Source organism: Lytechinus variegatus, chromosome 9 (assembly GCF_018143015.1).
Source record: "Lytechinus variegatus isolate NC3 chromosome 9, Lvar_3.0, whole genome shotgun sequence".
Lineage (NCBI taxonomy): Eukaryota > Metazoa > Echinodermata > Echinoidea > Temnopleuroida > Toxopneustidae > Lytechinus > Lytechinus variegatus.
The window spans coordinates 12688750-12711697 of record NC_054748.1 but is presented as its reverse complement, the minus strand read 5'-3'; the positions used below and the strand labels follow the sequence as shown (position 1 = coordinate 12711697).

At 35.2% G+C, this 22948-nt stretch overlaps 1 protein-coding gene and 1 long non-coding RNA gene across 2 annotated transcripts; one reads left to right on the top strand and one right to left on the bottom strand.

Annotated features, from left to right (window-relative positions):
• Window positions 1–29: 29 nt before the first annotated feature.
• LOC121421088 (BAG family molecular chaperone regulator 1-like) lies at window positions 30–20346 on the top strand. Its single transcript, XM_041615703.1, has 6 exons — window positions 30–298; window positions 12628–12741; window positions 13467–13549; window positions 14567–14680; window positions 17313–17420; window positions 17998–20346. Exons 1-6 carry the CDS (start codon window positions 244–246, stop codon window positions 18127–18129), a joined length of 606 nt encoding a protein of 201 aa, XP_041471637.1. The 5' UTR covers window positions 30–243; the 3' UTR covers window positions 18130–20346.
• Window positions 9889–11713, bottom strand: LOC121421089. The gene is made up of 2 exons (XR_005970936.1): window positions 10676–11713; window positions 9889–10067 (listed from the first exon to the last, which is right to left on the bottom strand). It is a non-coding gene; the product is annotated as an uncharacterized LOC121421089 (long non-coding RNA).
• Window positions 20347–22948: the final 2602 nt, after the last annotated feature.

Genomic DNA, 22948 nt, shown 5'->3' with positions numbered 1-22948 from the left:
AGCACTGCATTGTACCCTCGGCCTCCGTCTGCGCTGCACAGCGCCTCAGGCTCAGTCATGACGACGACGTGATCGTGTCGGATCGTGAGCTTGAACTTGATGTCCGACTGACTGAGCATGAGCGATGAGTCTGAGTCACAGATGTCTACGTCTGTAGCTGTCGGTCTACTCTGAGCTGAAAAGTGAGAACTGAGAAGTGAGATCGTTACTAATACAACTGCCAAAAAAGGAGAAATTAACGTCATGGGTTCTCATTCTCAGGAAGAAAGCCATGTTCTGGAAATCATCGTTTCACATGGTAACTAATTTAAACTAAGGCAGTGTATACAGCCACACGCGTGTGTCTTTACCATCCAGCCACACGCGTGTGGTTATATCCAGAACACCTATCTGTGGATACCGCCACACGCCGCCAGTTATAACAGTAAAACACGTATAATGTAGGTCTAACCGTCTATATCACGATCAAAATAACTTCATTTCTTCATTAAATTCTTACATTCTAAACCCCTTTGATTTCTTTAAATCGTTTCAATTCATTCTCACCGTCTTCTTTCCTTGCTTTTCTTGTCTTATTACAAAAGGCCGCCTGTTAAATAGCAAATTTCCACACTTTTTCTACTTGTGTCGATTCTCTACTGACTCTAGGCTATGTGCGCGTACGTGCGTACGTACGAAACCCAAACTGTGTATGTCGCTGCGCTAACGCTGTATGGGTCTGCCACCGCGAAGGAAGCCAGAATTGACACAAGTAGAAAAAGAGAATTTGCTGTTAAACAGACGACCGTTTGTAACAAGACAAGAAAAGCAAGGAGAGAAGACGGTGAGAATGAAATTGAAACGATCTAAGGATATCAAAGGGGTTTAAAATGTAAGAATTTAATGAAGAAATGAGGTTATTTTTATCGTGATATAGACGGTCAGACCTACATACCGTACGTGTTTTACTGTTATTACTGGCGGCGTGTGGCGGTATCCACAGATAGGTGTTCTGGATATAACCACACGCGTGTGGCTGGATGGTAAAGACACACGCGTGTGGCTGTATACACTGCCTTAAACTTAATCTCTTGAGGACGCAATAATGTAGACAGCTGGCAGCCGTCTGTTTTTAATTTTTAGTTTTTAATTTTTTTTTTTGTTTCTCCTCATTACGCAGATGACAGATGGCTCGCTTTCGTGCAGCCACCCGTCATTACATGCATTAGGGGACTTACAATGCAAAATCCCCCTGTCAGCTCAGGGCTTTTCAATTTTTGTCTTTAATGAATCAAACTTTTGAAAATTAACGCGACCAAAATGCAAATTAGTATTTCCTCTTGGCATCAATTGCCAACAGGCTTATGGGCTTGATCAGACGAACTTTTGTTTATCTTGACAAAAATAACTTTGCACTGTTATATAAGTCGCTTGTCCGACCACAAGTTGAGTATGCCCATGCTGTGTGGAACCCTATACTGAAGAAACATATACATGCATTAGAGAACGTACAAAGAAGGGCAACAAAATTAGTCCCTGAATTAAGGAAGCTTTCTTATCCACAACGACTTAAATGGTTAAAAATCCCAACTCTGGCATATCGAAGGGTTAGGGGTGATATGATTGAAACATATAACAAGGCTCCACATTAACTTTTTTTGGTGGTGGCCCGTTCGGGCCACCAAAACCTTCAAATAATTTTTTTGGTGGCCCATTAGTAAAGTTTGGTGGCCCGAAAAATATAAAGAAAAACATTAATTAAAAATGAATAGGGCCTAAAACAAACTAAAATATTATGCAGTCACTACCACGTACCACTATTCTTTGTACATCTTGTATGTAAATCGTGCTTGCTGTTATACTACTTTGCTTATTTTGTGGTAATTCATAAAACCTACATTATGCAGGCCCCAAATCCAGTTTATTTTCTCTTTTCCAGCATATTATAGCAGGAGAAAATCACAGAAATGTGCTTCAGAATTAGAACAATGTGTAAAAGGGGGAAAAAAAAAATTAGAAGAGTATATTGAAAAAAAGAAAACAAAAATTGTAAAAATGAATAAGTGAAATAAAACAAAAGAAAAAATGAAGAAAGAAAAAACAAAGAAGAGGAAAAAAATTGAGAAAAAAAACAAAGAAAATGTAAGAAAAATGAAGAAGACAAAATTATCAAAAAATTGGGAAAATTATTATTATTCAATAGAAACATGTTCTTTAATCAGGCATATTCAATGGGAAGGGGTATAAATGGTTTAATCACTGTAAAAAAATGAAAGAAAAAATAAAACGGCAAAAGTTATCTGGAAAAAACAGTGAGAAAATTCCTTCCCTATATTTGACAAAATGATGGAAAAAATTCACATTTCATATCAATGAAATGCCTTCCCAAAGTATTTACTTCCTTAAGAGTGGTTTAAGAAGTCATTTATAAACAAGAAAGAAGCTGTCTATTCATTTTTGGCTAGAAGAGACACAGCGTCGAAATAAACCAAATATCAACATACATACAAATGCACATGTGGGACTGTGATGTACTCACCTATGTGTTTTATGTGTATTAATGCATTTGGAAATCGGTCTTTTTGAGTCAAAAGAGAGGTCATAATTCCTCCTTTTAATGCTTGCAAATAATCAGGTTTCAGTAATATGGACTGTAGAAGGGCATTTCATTGGTGTAAAATGTGACTTTGACGTAGATTTTCAAAGTTCTGGGGAAGATTTCTTAGCAGTAACATTTCGTATCGCAGCTCCCTGAGTCTGAATAGTCTGCAAGCGCACGCCGGCTAGCTGCAGTGGTTTCATGCATGCATGCGCAAAGCTCACCCAGACAGTGAATAATAGTTACTGTATGCTAGCTTTAGGCCTACATACTGTCACGACTATGCAATCTTTGTGTGTGTGTATTTGTGTGAAGATTAACAAAAAAGGCGCATGACGAATTTTCTTGCAATTTGAACTGTAGTAAGATGATAAATGCATGCAAAATCAGGAGAAAAATTGCGCTGCTTTGAAAATTATTGGTTGCCCGATTCGGGCCACCAAAACTTAACATTTTTTAATAATGGTTGCCCGAGATGATTTTTTGGTGGCCCGCTAATGTCGAGCCTTGCATATAAACACTTTAATAGTTATGATCAATCAATGTACAAAACTTAATCTAGAAGAAAAATATAGTGAACATACCAGGGGTCACAGTAAAAAATTGTTCATACCAAGGACAAAGACCCAAAAATATAGGAATTCTTTTTATGTTAGAATACGTAAGACATGGAACAGCCTAAGTAATGATGTTGTCACTGCCCCAAGTGTGCACAGTTTTGAAGCTGCCCTGGATAGATGCTGGAAAAATGAGCCAATAAAATATGACTACGAAAGCCCTGTTCCCGGAAGTGAGCCAGCCATCTTGAGGAGGAAAAACCTAGAACTGAATACAGAGGCATAACATGCCTACATTCAGAAACTTCCCTAGGTATCCCTAGGTAAAAAAACTGGGGAAAAAATCAAGTTAAAAGGAACAAAAACAGTGACTTACATCTGCTGTCACGCAACTTCACTTCCATGTTTTATCCAAACTTAGACACTAAGGCTAAACGTATGATATGGTCATTGAGTCCCTTGTACAGATCGCACTAGAACTTCGGTCTCTGTATTTGGTGAGTGAAGCCAACGGAGTTCAGCTGAGCTGAACAACCAACATTAACAGAGACCAAAGCTTTTGGTCTAGCAATGATGCTGACTTTTAAAATCTGTCAGGATTTTATGATATAAGTCATCATCATTGCATCAAGATTAAACTTAACTGCCCTTCGTGCAAGCTTGTAAATAGGTTCCACTCTAACCCAGGGGCCTGTTGCATGATGAGATGAGCGATACGTAGGAACGTTCTAGGACTATTCTTCCGAGATAGGAAGATTGGCGACAAATCACTTGGTCCTTTGCGTTTCACAAAGGCAATTTTGTCTTCCAAGTCTGCGTTTGATATCGATAGTTTTGGAAAAATATTGTTTTATTTGTTACTGATTGTAGGATTGATGTATGGAGCTTACTTTATGAGGTAAAAGGAGTTAAAAACTTTATAGATTCACAAAAAAACTGGATAAAATTGAAATTTTCATTATTTCCCTTATTTAAAACATTGTGTTTTTTTAGAGACACCTTTCATTGATATTTCAACGAAAGATACCCTTGTCTGACATAAAAATTGATGCAACTAAGTAATTTCAACCTTGTTTTAGTTAAATATACTGATTTTTTATGCTTATTTATAGTGATAATTTTGCAAAATTATACTTTAAATGTTATTTGTTGAGGTAAAAATATGGTTTGAGTGGAGTAAACAAAATCAACGTGTCTGATTGTTTGAGACTAAAAAGAAAAATATGAGAGGATGCATGTGAAAAATTGAATTTATTTATTTTATTTGTCAGATTTAATGCAAGAAATACAAATGTGAGTGTTTAGAGCATAAACATACCTTTGCATGATGAGTAATTGAATAGAAGCAAAACATGAAAATTGTTGCAAACATGTCTAAGTGGGTAAAGTATTGCCTTGCAATAATAAAAAACATAGAAAATTGTGTGAAATCAATCCGCGGAACAATGTTGAAAATGAATACGATCATAAACGTTAGTCATAAGATTTAAGAACATATGTATATTCAACATTTCAAAGTTAAGGAGTCGAGACTACATTGCTTTAACATGACATAGGGGCCAATAGGACCTACCCTATGATTTAAAATGCGCCTCTTCGTATGGACTTTCCAAAATCTTTTCTTAAATTATTGGTAATTTGGTACAATGAACATATCTTCATAATTTGTAATGATTGTGATGTATTTGTAAGCTATTAGGCCTAATAATTATTTTGTTACTGCTGATTTTTTTTTCATCATCTAAAGTTACAGCACAAATTCATCAATTAGTTTTCTCTGATAAAAATTAATCTCAGCAAAAAAATAATAGTTGTCATTTTGAAAATGAAATAAAAGTAAATAAATGATTTAGCATGTTTAAACATCCTAGTTTTGTATGGTGTTTTTTTTTTTGCTGAACGTTATAAACACGTTTTTTACAGGAGTCGACCGTGCTTTCTTTGAAAATTTTAATAAAGTATTTCTTGATTATGTTGCACATTGAACATGAGATGCTCCCAACTGGAAATGAACGATCCCAACAATATCAGGGAGGAAGCATAGCTCAGTCGGTTAGATCTGTAGCACATGTTTTGGATAAGATCGTAGATCTCAACGTGAGGGGTGCAGTTGAAGGCTCAAAACCCATACCCATAATTTAAATTTAAAAGTCATTTTGGCTAAAAAGATAACCATTAGGGAGTTTCATCCAAATAGGGCCTATGTTTAAGGGTGGGTTTAAGAATTCATCCAACAGATAGCTTTGAATTTCCATTCAAAAATTCATTTTGTTTTCTCTTTCCCTGTACTTGGGACTGATGGGAGGAAAAAAGACTCACAGCAAAGATGTAAGTCGCGAAAAAACTCCTGAAACGCATAAAACTGCCCTCAAAAAGCACCAAACCAAAACATCTATATAGGAAGGCAATTCCTGAAAATAATGAAATTGATGGTAAACTTGCAATGTACAGAAAAATCCCAAACTCAGGACATTTTTGAAAACTTCCATCTCTGATAAAAGAATAAACCAGAGAATAACCAGCTCTCCCTCTTACTGTTATTGTACAGGATATACTACAGCGGATGGTTTCCAACATTTTGATCCCAGATTTGCAGGAATATGTGCACCTAAGACTTTGGAGAAGAATATGGAGCCATGTTTAGGGCCAGTATCTATAAATTAAATAATCAGACACGTTGATTTTGTTTACTCCACTCAAACCATATTTTTACCTCAACAAATAACATTTAAAGTATAATTTTGCAAAATTATCACTATAAATAAGCATTTAAAAAATATTTAAATATACTGATTTTTTATGCTTATTTATAGTGATAATTTTGCAAAATTATACTTTAAATGTTATTTGTTGAGGTAAAAATATGGTTTGAGTGGAGTAAACAAAATCAACGTGTCTGATTGTTTGAGACTAAAAAGAAAAATATGAGAGGATGCATGTGAAAAATTGAATTTATTTATTTTATTTGTCAGATTTAATGCAAGAAATACAAATGTGAGTGTTTAGAGCATAAACATACCTTTGCATGATGAGTAATTGAATAGAAGCAAAACATGAAAATTGTTGCAAACATGTCTAAGTGGGTAAAGTATTGCCTTGCAATAATAAAAAACATAGAAAATTGTGTGAAATCAATCTGCGGAACAATGTTGAAAATGAATACGATCATAAACGTTAGTCATAAGATTTAAGAACATATGTATATTCAACATTTCAAAGTTAAGGAGTCGAGACTACATTGCTTTAACATGACATAGGGGCCAATAGGACCTACCCTATGATTTAAAATGCGCCTCTTCGTATGGACTTTCCAAAATCTTTTCTTAAATTATTGGTAATTTGGTACAATGAACATATCTTCATAATTTGTAATGATTGTGATGTATTTGTAAGCTATTAGGCCTAATAATTATTTTGTTACTGCTGATTTTTTTTTCATCATCTAAAGTTACAGCACAAATTCATCAATTAGTTTTCTCTGATAAAAATTAATCTCAGCAAAAAAATAATAGTTGTCATTTTGAAAATGAAATAAAAGTAAATAAATGATTTAGCATGTTTAAACATCCTAGTTTTGTATGGTGTTTTTTTTTTTGCTGAACGTTATAAACACGTTTTTTACAGGAGTCGACCGTGCTTTCTTTGAAAATTTTAATAAAGTATTTCTTGATTATGTTGCACATTGAACATGAGATGCTCCCAACTGGAAATGAACGATCCCAACAATATCAGGGAGGAAGCATAGCTCAGTCGGTTAGATCTGTAGCACATGTTTTGGATAAGATCGTAGATCTCAACGTGAGGGGTGCAGTTGAAGGCTCAAAACCCATACCCATAATTTAAATTTAAAAGTCATTTTGGCTAAAAAGATAACCATTAGGGAGTTTCATCCAAATAGGGCCTATGTTTAAGGGTGGGTTTAAGAATTCATCCAACAGATAGCTTTGAATTTCCATTCAAAAATTCATTTTGTTTTCTCTTTCCCTGTACTTGGGACTGATGGGAGGAAAAAAGACTCACAGCAAAGATGTAAGTCGCGAAAAAACTCCTGAAACGCATAAAACTGCCCTCAAAAAGCACCAAACCAAAACATCTATATAGGAAGGCAATTCCTGAAAATAATGAAATTGATGGTAAACTTGCAATGTACAGAAAAATCCCAAACTCAGGAAATTTTTGAAAACTTCCATCTCTGATAAAAGAATAAACCAGAGAATAACCAGCTCTCCCTCTTACTGTTATTGTACAGGATATGGGTCATTCCACGGGGTTGGGGCAACAGCACTTTTTTGTGTTCCTTATGAATTGTTAGCTTTATCCTGAAAATGTGTTTGGTGTTTTGATGTTGCAATGTGGTTTTGTTGGAAGGCAGTTATGTAAGCAATTACTTGATGCAGAAATAAAAATGTTGAACTGCAAGTATTATTGATGGTGAGACTTTAAATGATGATGTCCAGACTCTTTTTTGGGGTACCAAGTGTGACATCCAAAATGGTCATTTTCAGTTGAAGATATCTAATCAAAAGATAGACTTAGTCAAATTCAAATGGCCATAATTGATAAAGCAACATTTGTTTAATAACAAAACAGTAATGGGATAGCAAATGAAAAGAGACTTCATATCATAAATCATTCCTACAAATCGGCATACCACCGTTACATGCGATGTCCTCGTTTATTTTTTCTGTAACGGCGGTAATGTGGTTTATATCTAAAAATCAGAAATCATTTTTTCCAAAATTATGTGTCAGAAATAAAGGGCAGGAAGTAAGCAACTGTTAATCAAAAGATTAGCTTTGAAAACCTATGGTAATGTCATCTAAATTAATCGAGAGTCGCCGATGTTTTGGGCGATGTCCGGGCCAAATTTGTAACGGTGGATCACATTTCATCGCGTATGTAAGAAGGAGACACCGGAGAAGAGACCGTCGTTGTATCAGACGGACGGGTTGTTAGCCGAAATCACCATGCACATGAACAGCTATGATAGCGGGTGTTTTGAAGCATTGCAATTGGGAATATTCCTGCAATGTCTGTGTAACGGTGGATTGGATATCCACGATGTTTTCCCTTTCAAAGCGACGTAAGTACGGAGATTTATCCCGATACTCGTATTTTGAAACTAGTTAAACCATATCTTTAAAATATGGAACTGTATTACCATGCAGAAAGTGTTTTTAAGTTTGAAAAATCTCGCTAATTTTCCATCATCTTTCACTTCGGTCCCACATGTAGCTTCTCGTGTAAGTGAAATATGTGATTGAGACATTGCCGTGTTTGTTCCAGATTTGCTGAATGGTTCCAAAGAAAATAATGCTTTTATTACAGTGATTCCGTGCAAACATGTTTTGAATGGTAGCTGACATGATTCAATCGTAATTTAGTTGATTTTTTTACACAAAAATATGTTGATTCAATAGGCCAATGGATACTCAGAAACAGCTCTTTCACTGATGATCATGACGGTGACATCTCAAATTTGGTACAAATTTTCTCCTTGTTTAAATTGGCTCCTACTGATTCTAGGTAATATGGGTATTAAAGACCTGATGATCAAATTTGAATTTGCAAAAAAAATGAGAATTTAGAACCAGTGGCGGCGCCACGGGGGAGGCAGACCCCCCCCCCCCCAAAAAAAAAAAAAAATTTTTTTTTTTTTTGCTCGTCAGCTGATCCCAGCCCGAAAGGAGGGGGGAGGGGCAAAATAATTTTTCTGTTACTACCCCCCCTACACATAGTAGATGGGCTTTGTGTATGATGAAGCATGGGAATAATTCAATTACTAGTAATTCTTAGCTATAGGCTTAACCTTCCCAAAACTTTTCATCTTGTTGAATGTTGGTATACTTTTCAGCACTCATTCTTTTTCCCTCAGTTCTTTCTCCGTTTTTTCAATTGTATATTTTTATTTCTATATATTCAGTTGTTAAGGATTTTTTTCAACCGTATTTTAATTTATATTTATTCAATTGTTAGGAGAGGGGGTGGGTATTTGTTTTATCAGAAAGCAAAAGCCTTTGTGATTGTTTTCAATGTGATTTTTTTTATTGCAATATAACGACATTTTAAAAACATGTACAAGCGAAGAAAAGAAAAAGTGACACAATCGAGTTTGTTTCACAAGAGTTTATTTGCTGTATCAGAAGGTAAATTGCAGATTTGAATTCCATTAATTCATTTAATTCCAATAAAACAAATATATTATGTAATTGCTTGAACAATTAAACTTCATAGTTGAAAATTAAATAGGATGGTCATACAAAACTAAATGGAATTGTCGAGATAACCACCCTTGATTATAATGCAGAATAAAATTAGATTAAATTCATCCATTGAGAAACGAAATTAAAGTAAAGATAATTTATGAAAAGGTACCGGTAATGGGCAAGTAATTGTATTGTGAAAACAAAGTAGAACACAAGAAAGCAAATACAGAAACCTTGTATAAAACAACTTTATATTTAATTTATGAACTAGGAAATGATGAATTCTAATTGCTATGAAAAAAATACAAAGTGAGGGTGTATTTTGCAAGAACAGATCAGATTCCTTGTCATTGCCCTAGTAATCCACCCCCCTTACTTTAATGAGAAAATGTCAAGACATGTACATGAGTAAATGATTTCATATAATAATATAAAATATCGTGGAAACAATCCAGCAAGTTTTGTTGATTAAAATGTAATAATTTGAATTGTGTAAAAAAATAGTCAAACTTCCAAATACTATTTTTCTCAAATAACTACAGGTAGCCTCTGTTGAAGGTAAAAATGTATATCTTCAGTACATGAAGTGTCAATCTGGTGACCTGTACTCCTGGCCTGATGGCAAGGCACAATTCTACCTCTATCTATTTTGTGACATTGACAGAGTCCTCTTCCACACAGTTGTCATTGGGTCACCGATCATCTTGAAGTTCATAAACTTGTAACCTGAATGCAGAGAGAAATATTGCATGTTATTTCTTATTGTCAGGTTTAGTGTACAGTGTAATACTTTTTTTGCATTTGCCAGTAAGAAGTTTACCATAGAGTTTTTAACCAAAGGAAAAGATTGTAGTTTGCAGTGTTATTCTTGAACATTTATTAGAATAGCTTAGTAGAAATAATACATTTTACTTTCTTGTTCACAACTCTATGTTCAAACAACAGGTGTAAGTTTTTTATTCAATTTGTCCACTAAGTACTTTACAATTGTCCTTTTGGCATGCTGGAACTTACTGTTTTATCCAATGCATTTATTCCAGTGAAGACATGATTATATTTTAATTAATGTCACTTAGAACTACATTACCATGTAACTGAGGTAAAATAAGTTACATGTAGAGTAAACAAATTGAACAAGTTATATGTGTAAGGTATTAATGCATTGTCCATGAATTGCATGCCAACTTTGTGTTGTTTTGTCTTGAAAAACCATACATGTAGCTTAGAAGAACTAAACTAGTACCTTTTCCCTACATCTTTTTCACCCGAGTATTGTATCAAAGGTACCAAAATTATAATCGTGTACATGTATGAATAAAAAAAAAACATTTTACCTGTTCATTGATGCATTTTAGAAGCTTGCCTGTAGATGTTGTATTTCTACACTTGAGTAAGATGAGTTAACTCGCATTAGTGTGTTGATACTAAAAGAATGGCAAGTACATGTAATACTATTCAATATGATCATTACAAGGACATGATGTCCATGTAACGGAGGTATGTACATTTGAAAGTAATACCGTGAAGGAGATATTTTAAAGTAATAAAGATTTGGAGATCATAAGCTAGCACTCTTTTGTTTTTTTCCGCTTTAGACAGAAACATTTGTTTCCAGAGATAGACGGAAGTGGAACCTTGAGGATTACCTTAGTATTATTTTAAATATAAATTTATCAATAATTTTGTACATTTTTCCTTGTTTAAACTCTAATTTAAATTGCTTTTATTTGCAAAGAATTTGACATGAAAAATGTTTTTTAGTATAATCAATTGATCTTGTGCAAATATTCTAAGGCATGAAGTGGAATTTGGTGTTTAATGGCCATTAATGGACCTTAACTTAGCAATGCTTCAAAGTATACCTCTGTTACTGAGACATGATGTCCATGTAACGGTCGTATGTACATTTGAAAGTAATATCTTGAAGGAGTTATTTTAAAGTAAAAAGAATTGGAGATCATAAGATAGCACTGTTTTGTTTTTTCCATTTAGGCAGAAACGTAAATGTTTCCAGAGGTAGACGGAAGTGGAAACTTGAGGATTATCGTAGTATGATTTTAAATATAATTTGTCAATAATTTTGTACATTTTTCCTTGTTTAAATTCTAATTTAATTTGCTTTTATTTGCAAAGAATTTGACATGCAAAATGTTTTTCTTTAGTGTAATCAATTGATCTTGTGCAAATATTCTAAGGCATGAAGTGGAATTTGGTGCGTAATGGCCATTAATGGACATTAACTTAACATTGCTTCTAAGTATACCTCTGTTACTGAGACATGATGTCCATGTAACGGTGGTAACACCAAAAATAGAAGGTTATGCCAGAAAGAGTAGTTTATTTTTTCCAAAGAGAATATTCCATTCTGTTGAGGCATGTTTTCTCAACTATTTAGTTCTACATGCCATCATAAATTCAATTTTCTAGACTGGTGAGAAAAAAGAACGACACAGAACATGGCACTGGTATACACACAGAGCATCAAGTTCCATTTATTGATGCTAAATCTTTCAAAATATATATGCCATGTTGAAAAGTGTGGAATAAAATGACTAACAATGTTGTTAGCAAAATATTTATCAAGAGTAATGGAGATCAACCCCTTTATTTTGACAGTGGGAGAGCATAGTCTTAGTAAGGATGATAAATGATGTCCATGTAACGGTGGTATTTTGTCAAATCTTATTTCTCAGTTTACTCTAATATGCAGGGTGGTATGAAATGCCTGTAAGTGGATTTAGTTGAAGGATTGTCCCATGAAACATATAAGAAATAAAACATTTCATTTATTACATTTCTATTTTTTGACCCTGATGTCACAATTTTTGCCCCAACCCCATGGAATGACCCATATACTACAGCGGATGGTTTCCAACATTTTGATCCCAGATTTGCAGGAATATTTGCACCTAAGACTTTGGAGGAGAATATGGAGCCATGTTTAGGGCCAGTATCTATAAATTGGTGCCATGTTTAAGGATTTTCCATCATAAAACCATACCCCATGTTTAAGGATTTCTCCCAAATAGGATTGCAGCATAATTCACATCCCTGTATGCCTTATTTTGTGAGTACCCCCCCCCCCCCGGACAACTTCTAGAATACACATAAAGCACTCTTGATAGTAAGATTGTAAAAAGTATAAAAAGGCATTGCCAGTAGCAAATTTGATCTGTTTTCAGAGAGGAATAACTAGGTTGTTAGAAGGTGAAAAATAAGTTATACTTTTTGGACATAAACCTTCAAATGAATAATGTTTCATATTAAAATAACTTTCTAATTGCAGGGCCACATAAACATTCTTTGAATCTTGGAACTAAGGCTACCATCGGTGATCTTGGTATGAAACTGGAAGAATTAACTGGAGTTCCTGTTGCTGGTCAGAAGATCATTAATAGAGGTCTGAAAAATTAATTGATGAAATCTGGGTATTTAGAGGGGTGTGGCTCTATTAAACTTGGAGTCACTTCCATTAAAAGAGTAGACAACATCTGAGGGGGGGGGTAGGCGTGGATTGCAAATAGAGTGTCAATACTGAATCATTATACAGGACCTGCTGTGAGAACCCATGAATAGAAAATCTCAGATGTTGTCCACTCTTTATACCATGGTCACATTTGGTCTACGGCGGCCGTACGGCGAGTCGAAAACAGCCGTTTGAACATTTTTTGTATCAACTACACATAGGGGTTTGGATCAAAATTAATAAAACGGCTGTTTTCGACTTGCCGTACGGTCGCCGTAGAGCAAATGTGACCATGGTTTTAATAGGAATGACTCCTTCTGCCCTCACAACTGCTACACCAAAAAGGGAGAATTATGGCCATAAAAATATGGTGTTCAATTAATAAGCTTACTACTCTTTTGTTGTTAATCTACGTCGGGAACAGTGCCACAGTGATTTCATTTGTTTTCCTCAATGGAATATTGGGGGAGTCTAACTGCCCAAGACCTCTCTTTTACAATATTCTTCTTCCTGTTTGTGTCTGCTTTATCTTTCATTTATTATTATTTTTTTTTTTCAATTCTTGAAAAATGGGGTAGGTGTCAGCCTGCCTAACTTCCTTTGGACACGACCTAATTTGTGCACTCTTGAGATAATCATCTTTGATAATTCATCTTTAGGTAGAACTCTTGCAAACCATGACCAACAGGTAACAGAGGCTGGTATCAAGCATGGAAGCAAGCTCATGCTCATCGGTAAAAAGGTATGATTATAATCTCCTGTCCTACCTAGCTTGCAAATAAATAACCCTGAGTGATAGTTGTTAGCCTTGCAACATTTAGGCTGAACCGTTACAAACACATTCAAATATTTGAATATATAACAGGGTCCAGGGTTCAAATCCCACCACAGCAGTAGCGTCCTTTGGCAAGGCGTTTATCTACATTTGCCACTCTCGACCCAGGTGTAGTAAATGGGTACCCGGTAGGAAGGAATTCCTTGAATGCTTGATGCGCCCGATCAGGGTAGCCGTGCTAAAGCCTGGGTAATAGTATGCAGCGCTTAGAAACATTTGTATTAAGTGCTATATAAAAAATTGCATATTATTTTTATTATTATTATAACAGAGTGACAAAACACTAGTCAAAATAATAATAATAATAATAATAATAGGCATTTATATAGCGCCATCTATCTACAAATATTCTATTCCGAGGCGCGTTGTTATTATTATTACCCCGGCTTTAGCTCGAGCTGCCTCTCAGCGCTCATGCATTCAAGGAATTAATAATAGCTGTCAATTATGGAAGATGGTACATTCCTCTTACAATGTAATGCCCATTTCACTATGGTTATGTAAAAATCACTTTTATTCTACGCATATTTGTAAACTTATAGATTTTTAGATATCTATGTCATCACTCTTATTTAATTTCTGGTACATAAAATTTTAGATATTAATACACCAATGAATGTTATGGAAAAAGCTTTGATGAGGGACAAGGGCAGATCAAGGATTTCATTTGGGTGAGGCAAAAAAGCACTCCTATTATCAAATGTCTCCTCAAAAAGTTGGACGAGGTGGGGATTGTTTATAAATGATTACCGGTACTTTAGTTTTAGAATGAAAAAGAACGACTGTGTAAATAGTATATGTCATTTCTAAGAAATAAAGATTTTTTATATATGTCCAGTAAGAATTTTGGTCAGCATGAATCAGCAGTCATAATTCCCAGACTATTCCCTCATTTTGTTACAATTTGACATTAATCATTAACAGTTCAATCCAGAGGAGGATGATAACTACAAGCAGATTGTTGAGGTGGAGAAAAGGATTGTAGCATTAGCAAAGAAACAGATTGAAATATCAGAAGAAATAACCGGTGTGCAAAATGTAAGTCAACAATTTATCTTTTTATATGCCCGCCTGGCGATGGGTCAGGACGTTAGTATCACGTTCAGTGTCCGTTCGTCTGTTAACTTTTCCTTGTAAATGTAATAATTTTAGTTTAACTTAACCTATGCTCTTATAATTTGGTGTTTATGATACTAGCATCGATCCCAGGAAGCCTATTGATTTTGAGGTCTGAAGTTAAGATCATTGTAAAGTGTTTTCATCTTGCCCTTCTGAAGTCCTTGTTAACACGATTTAAAGGTCAAGTCCACCTCAGAAAAAATGTTGATATGAATCAATAGAGAAAAATCAGACAAGCACAATGCTGAAAATTTCATCAAAATCGGACGTAAAATAAGAAAGTTATGACATTTCAAAGTTTCGCTTATTTTTAAAAAAATAGTTATATGAACTAGCCAGTTACATCCAAATGAGAGAGTCGATGATGTCACTCACTCACTATTTCTTTTGTTTTTTATTGTTTGAATTATACAATTCCAATTATACAATTTCAATTTTTACGAATTTGACGATTAGGACCTCTTGCCTGAAGCACAAAATGTTTAAATAATGGAATTCCACATGTTCAGGGAGGAACGAAACTTCATTTCTCATGACAATGATGAGAAAATAAAAATATTTCAGATTTCATATAATAAAATACAAAAGAAATAGTGAGTGATGTCATCAGTTCTTTCATTTGCATACCGACCGAGTTGTGCATATAACTGTTTTGTGAAATGAAGCGAAAATTTAAAATGTCATAACTTTCTTATTTTACATCCAATTTTGATGAAATTTTCAGTGTTATGCTTGTTGAATTTTTCTCTTTTTATTCAAATCAAGTTTTTGTTGGTGGACTTGTCCTTTTAATCTAGGCTCGTATAATTTGTTGTGTACATGTATGATACTAGCATAGATCCCAGGAATTCCATTCATTTTGAGGTCAGAAGGTCAAAGGTGAAGTTCGCCGTCTTCCATTTTTCTTTCATGACCATTAACTCCATTTTCCGCATTACAGGTGGGCGTATTATGTGCTGGCCTTAGCGACACTCTTGTTAATTTTTAACTTGACCACTCAGGATGACATTAACTAGGGATGTGATATCTAATACATGATATTGAATAGTGATATCATGTTTCCATGGTTCATTATTAAACTTGAGCACATGAGCTATCAAAGTCGCCCTCATATTTGTTGCATGTATGAGGTTCAGGAGGGTTATAATGTGTACCAACCTTGCAGAAAGAAGAGGCTAAATAAAGCCAATACCAATTTAAACAGATTAGGCTATATGAAACCTTTGATATTATGAAAACCTTCATGTTTTAATTGAAAATTTTCACACAACATTCACCCAAAATAGGCACAAAATCTTTCAATTTCACTTTTTAAAATGCAAAAGCGCCCCAATGACAAGCTCATTGACATTTCAATTGAATTGAAATTGACATTCAAGTTTTGTCAAGAATTGTACACATATGACCTTGTGCTGAACTCCATTTTCAATGGGAGCAAGTTGCTTATCAAACCAAAGATTGTGGGTTTGATTTCACCCTACACTGTATGTGAATGACTGAAACTACTGATAATGTCCTCCTCCCTTGTTTCATTGACACAGACAATCTGGTGCTAAGTATTCTGTGATAGGATATTAAATGGAGGGCCCTTGTAGATGAGAATCACCACCTTGGCATGTTAAGAACCCATTGCACTCTTCGTTAGAGGAGAGACCCCTGGGTCAAGGTTATTCCACTTCAACTTTCCCAATTAATGTTTGTATCTCAGCATTGAATAATAGCAATGCATATTGAGTGTTAAAATGCACCAAGGAAGATTAAGTCTCTTTGAACTGTTTCACTGACATACTTTCTCTGAGTGTATTACATACAAGGATTTCAGTAGCTATTAACAGCTGTCAATGAAATTCACTGAGGATTTAATGCATGAAATAATAATGATTATACTTGCTTATATAGCGCTTAATACTTACTTTGTCAGAAGTCTCTAAGCGCTCTACAGTATATGCAGCATAATTACCCTGGCTTTAGCTCCCCAATCTTGAATCCTCTTATGTTTTGGCATGCACACACACTGAATTTGAGCCAATCTATGCAAATGCAAGCAATGCATGCAAACAATATGCACTTTACACTTTATTCTAATGCGCTTAACAAAATAGAGTACAGATTTAAACTGTTTTGAATGTGGGCCTCCATGTTTGTTAATGTTCTTTTTATGGCATATTTCAGTAAAAAAGCATTGTATGTCTCATTGAATCATGCATATATGTATAGCAACAGTTAAAAACAAAATGCTAGATTTATATAGCACTTTTTGCCTTAGGATACAAAGCCCAACTATTACCCTGGCTTTAGCTGCATTACCCATGTAGACACTAAAGCTTTCGAGGAATTTCTACCTACCAGGTACCCATCACCTCACCTGGGTTGAGTGCAGCATAAAATGGGTAAAATTCTTGCAGAAGGAAAGCATGCCATGATTGGGAATGGAATCTTCAGATTGAAAGTCAAGAGTCATAACCACTAGACCACAATTTCCCCACAAATATATATATATATAGAGTCAGTTGTAGTCTTGAATCAATGCACTTACCTTTTTTTTCAACAGGGTTATCTACAGAAGGATTTAGAAAAAGATTCTTTGTCCAGGCTGTGTAAGAGATTAGCATCTTGTCATGAGGAGTATGTGCGATTTCTTGAGAAATTAGATTCCTTGGTAAGCATGTATTTTTTAAGAAAGAAATTTTTTTTTTTTTTTTTTTTAAGTATATGCAATTTTAGTAAGAGCTCGGATAAATAGGAAATTGTAAGAAATTAAAGCAATTTTTAGGAGTATAAGATTCAGTGGGATTTGCCCATGTGGCCAAGGATTATGTTTTGATATACTAATTATTTTCTGCTCAGCCTAATTTTTATATTTGCTGTGAAGATGAGGCGACATGGAAAATTTTGATGTAGACACACGTATGTGAAACTCGTCCTTGTGGATTGTCTCCAATATACCTCCCATCACCCAATTACACAAAATAATGTTCAAACTAGCTACTTTTCTAATTTAGTTATAGATGGGGTAGAAACAAACCTTACAATTGAATGACATATATTAATAGACATTTATAAAGCACTGTCTGACACTCTACAAATATTATATTCTGAAACGCACAAAAAATAAGAAATATTAGCAAGTTTGAATGAGTGTCATATTATTAGTGTCAAAAGTTTATGTATTTTATGTAATAATGTCTTTTATGTTGTCTAACTTACATTTAATCCTCTCTCTCTCTCCTATCTAGGATCTAGGAACATGTAACCAATCAATACGCAGGAAGAGAAAGGATGTCATTAAAGATATTCAAAGTCAACTAGACTCCAATGATTCCTTGAGTTCAACCATTGACAAACTACAAAACACCAGTAACAGCTGATCTACACTAATGGGTCTACATGTATAGTGTAAAGTGAATCCAAGAACATCCAAAGACAGTTGGTCTTTATGACCAGGTGGTCAGGTTCTTTTTATTCATGTTTAAATGGAAGGAATAAGGTGGTCCTTCTAAACACATGGTCACTAAATCAGGTTTGTCTGTATATTCTCAGGGCTGCATCATATTTTAAGTGTATATATCTCAAGGAGGAGAATGTCAGGTGACATTGTCAGGTGATCAGTCATATGACAGTCTATTACGATCTTATGGATGAGGAGACCCAAGTGCAAATTTGTAAATCAGATGCCTTTCTCCAAAATTAGCAAAAATTTTGCTCTAAAGGCGCTACATCCATATTTGAGAACTGTTTCCTTGCATTACCCACGGATGGCCACGGATCGAGATTTTGGCTGGCACATTTTGTTTATCCTTGTATTTTGCCACCTGGAATAATGGATTCAAGATCAGATTAGAGTGTCCTCCACAGATTACATTGCATCTTGAAATCACAACAAATTAGATCATCTGAGCATAAATAACATCTTGCTTTGTATAACATGGCAAGTTTAGTCAGTAATTTTAACTGCATCGTGATATGAATGATGAGAGGGCAATATCCTCGATTCTAAAACATCAAAACTTTTGACAACATAATCCATTCCAGCCTTGAACTTTGTTTGTTATCCTTATATTTCCACCACATATCGCTACCCACAAAATTATTAAGGTCTAACCGAGAATCACTCAATGAAGAAAATGATAAAAAACTTTGTTCTTTTCTTCTGACAAATTGATCCCCAGCCCTATGATACACAATACAGTCATGATCACTATTGAAAATACGTCTCCTGGTTTTAAATTATACAAAATTTGGAAAAGAGATTCCTGATCTTTGTGATAGTTTGGAACGTAAATATGACGTACTTGAAGTGAATAATTATAAGTGTAGCAAACAGCTGATACAAAAAGTCTTTAAGGATTATTATGAACTTGTGAAATGTTTGATGCAAACTGAAATGAAAAAGGTATTGCCACTCCCGTTCCCCGGGAGGACAGAAATTGGGAGGGAGAATACTGATCATTTCCATAATAATTTGAATGATATATAGTCAGGATCTGACAAATATGTTTCTTGCAAGTGAATGATGTCAAGTTTTAAAATGTATAACAAAGCAATCAAGGTCCTGGGTTTTGGGTCACGTAGACCATGGACATTGAAAGTTATTGTAGATGTAATCATTGTATTCATTGTCATGTAGTGTTATAGAAGAAAAGGGCACTCAAATGCATAAAGGGCTAAGGACCATTAACTTTTCTCTGTTTTCCTTTTAAGAAACTGACGTTATTTAATTCCTCGTCACAAAGGGTGCCTTTTCTTGGTTTCCTTATCTTTAGAGAGTGGATATAGGAAACCGGGCTATGCTTACCTAGTACCTTTAAGTGCTGCCCACTGCCTCTTCTTCATCTCCTAACTCATTTTATCCAAGTCACTTGATTCCATTAGTTGTCATCAAAGGTCAACTTTTGACGCTTGTGATTCAGATTGAAACTTATTTTCTGCTGTCTATATTATCTCTTTAAATAGGAGATAGTTCTCTAGTTGGCTTGAGGTCAATAGAGTACCGAAGCAATGACGTCAGTTGCCATGGTGTCATGGCAGCCTGGTTCTAACAAATGAACCTGCCAAATGAAAGCATGTGTTTCTCATAGGAGAAAATGGCTGCTATCGGAATTTGATTGCTTGCATCCCATTTTTCAGATGAGCCAAAGTCATACAAATGTGTACAGACAATCGTCAGTTGCGACTCTGTTTAGAACCAGCCCGCCATGACACCATGGCAACTGACATCACACTTCGGTGCTCTACAGGCCCTTCTCACATGGAGCATTGTGGCCCAGTGGATTAGTCTCCGGACTTTGAAGCAGAGGTTTGTGGGTTCGAATCCCAGCCATGGCATAGTTTCCTTCGGCAAGAAATGTATCCTCATTGTGCTGTACTCGACCCAGATGAGGTGAATGGGTACCCGGTAGGATTTATTCCTTGAATGCTTTAGCGCCTATTAATATGGCGGCTTAGCTACAGCCGGGGTAATAATATGATACCAAGTATCAAAGCGTAGTTGAGTATATGTAAATAGTAACTGTGCTATACAGTGCATATCAAAAAAAAGTTTACACTTAGAAAAAATCCTGTAAAATTATATATTTGTAATATCCTGACAACCCACATTTTAGCATTGGTACAGATCCATTTAAGCAAATGACGATATAACTGTCGAAAAATATTTCCGCTTGAGTGAGCACCACTTTTTAAAAGTTGGTGAAAAATGATTTGCGCAGAACTTTAAAATAGTTATGCGAATAAAAGTAGACCTTAATCATGAAGAATACGTGGAAATTAGCAAGTAAAATTGATATGAAGATATCTTTTACCTTTTTAAACTTGTTTCCTTGCCCAAAACACTTCGACGAGTGCATTGCGCCCCATCCCACTCTCCCAAACACCAAGTCCATGGTGACGATATTTACTTTACACTAAGCTGTGATTTACATGAAATGGCTTAGGCTTGATTTTTATGTTGTTAATCATTGCCAAGCTTGGGAAAAGTGTAGAGAAACAAGTATTAAATGAAAATGAAATGTAAACCAACTTTAAATGATAAAAACTTAGTGAAAAATGCTGGAGATGTCTGATATAAACTTTTGTTCAGATTCAGTTATGTCCTCAGATCCAGCTGGCACAAAAAGAGTAAAGGTTGTGCTTACTAAGTGTTGAAATCTCAAATTTGGGCGGCAAAATTGTTACAAAATGCTTGAATGTATCCGTTTTATTTCAATTGGCTAAAAGTGCTAGGGAAATTTATGAGAAATGCTTCGCAGGGTAAGTTTGATTTTGCCCTTTCCCCTTGACACAGCGTGAAAACAAGCATTTCTGCGAGCTTTACAAAAATGGACAGTGCTCACTCAAGTGTAACATTCTATCAAAAGTTTTACCTTCATTGGATAGATGAGACCCAAACCCATAATTACAAGTGACAAAATTAGCCACATGTTGTATATTTTTTAATTCCCAGGGCTTTTTCAAAGTGTAAACTTTTTTTTGATACGCACTGTATAAATGGACATATTATTATTCTCTGGAGGTTGATATATCCTCCTGCTTGTCTTTCTCAGCTATCACACTGTAAATCACCGACACAGATAAGCACATGTGGGACAGTGAGCCCTTCCAACACTTTTATGAACTTGCACAAGATGTGTTGGCTCAGTTGGTAGAGCATCCATCTCATAACCAAGAGGTCGGGGGTTCAAAACCCTGGCAGCGTCAGACCAAATGACGTTAAAAAATGGAAATTGCTGTTGCCCTGTTTGGCAGTCAACGATTAAAGGGATATATCAACTGGGCAAACAAATATTTGGAGTATTTCATTTCATGTCTATTTTGAATAATAAAATATGGATTTTCATTTTTCATGTCCCTGATATCTCAAATGGAATATGCAAAATATCTAAGTGTCCTCACAATAAGATGATACATTAAACATTATCAATTTCCTTCCACAACATTTTTGAAAGTGATACGAAACAGCGTCTTACAGGGCTACTTTTGCATCACCGCTGTATGCTCTTCTCTCAAATTTTTCAATTCTTCAAGAAATATAAAAAAACTCCTTACCTTCTTTCCAACTACTACTACTAAAGAACCTTCTCTTCTAACATGCTGCAATATAGTTACAACAAACAGAAAAGGACATTTCACTGAAGACTAATTGAAAATCATCAACCCTGAGTGAAACATGTCTGTTTGCCTTGGCAGATAGAGGTGATAACTACTTTATGTAGTTCAAGATACCAAAAGTATCAGAATATGGGCAAAGCTGACTATCCTGACCACTAGAGCTGATTCCCAATATTCATAAATTTACCAAAATAAAATAATCAGGTCCTAATATGTCTAACCGTCGTGCCAAACGTCATTATTTCCCAAATAAAACCACTGAGCAATGTTCAGAGAACTTCCCAATAATTACCCAAAACGAATCGTGATAAACTCACCGTGTTCATTAACTAAAATTTCAATTAATTTACATATAATTCTCCCATAGACTATGTACCAGACCATATAAGATGTTTGCAAATTGACATTAAAACAGAAATGCATTTTATTACAGTACCTCTTTCTCTCTCGAGTTTAGCTATAATGAACATACCAATAAGTTAAACATTTCTGTAGGTGACAACTTTGAGCTGTGCAGTGGCCCTCAGGTTGTACTTCTTCTCTTTCATCGATAAGAGTAATGTTTGGCAACGATAGATTCAATGTCGATGAATAAGATCATCCACCACCCTCGCCCAGATCATTTTGTACTTCACACATATATTCATTGCCATTTTTCATTGAGGATGTTGAAGATGCAGAGGGATGGCTGTTAAGTAGCTGGATTAACAGATATAGTAGACAGGATTCTTAAGTGATTGGTGCTGCCTGAACAAACCTCATCCATCCAAACCAGGTTTATAAGGGCAGCACTTGCCTGAGGGGACTCTTCATTCTTCACCAAGGCATTTACCAAACAAAGCATATCACCATTTGTTCTACCATTTAACAAAGTTCCTAGCCAACCTGTCATGCATTCACAATTCTATCTCACAACTCTGCTGGCATAAGGTGCTGTTCTCCCTTGATCAAGTTCAGGAGAGGTAGTGCCACAGCTTTTATAGTGTCAAAGCCAGACAGGTCAGAACGTCCTGCATGGCTGGGCTCTCCTCAACTACTACTTCTTTTATCATGACCGAGTGTGACTTGCTGTAATCCTGT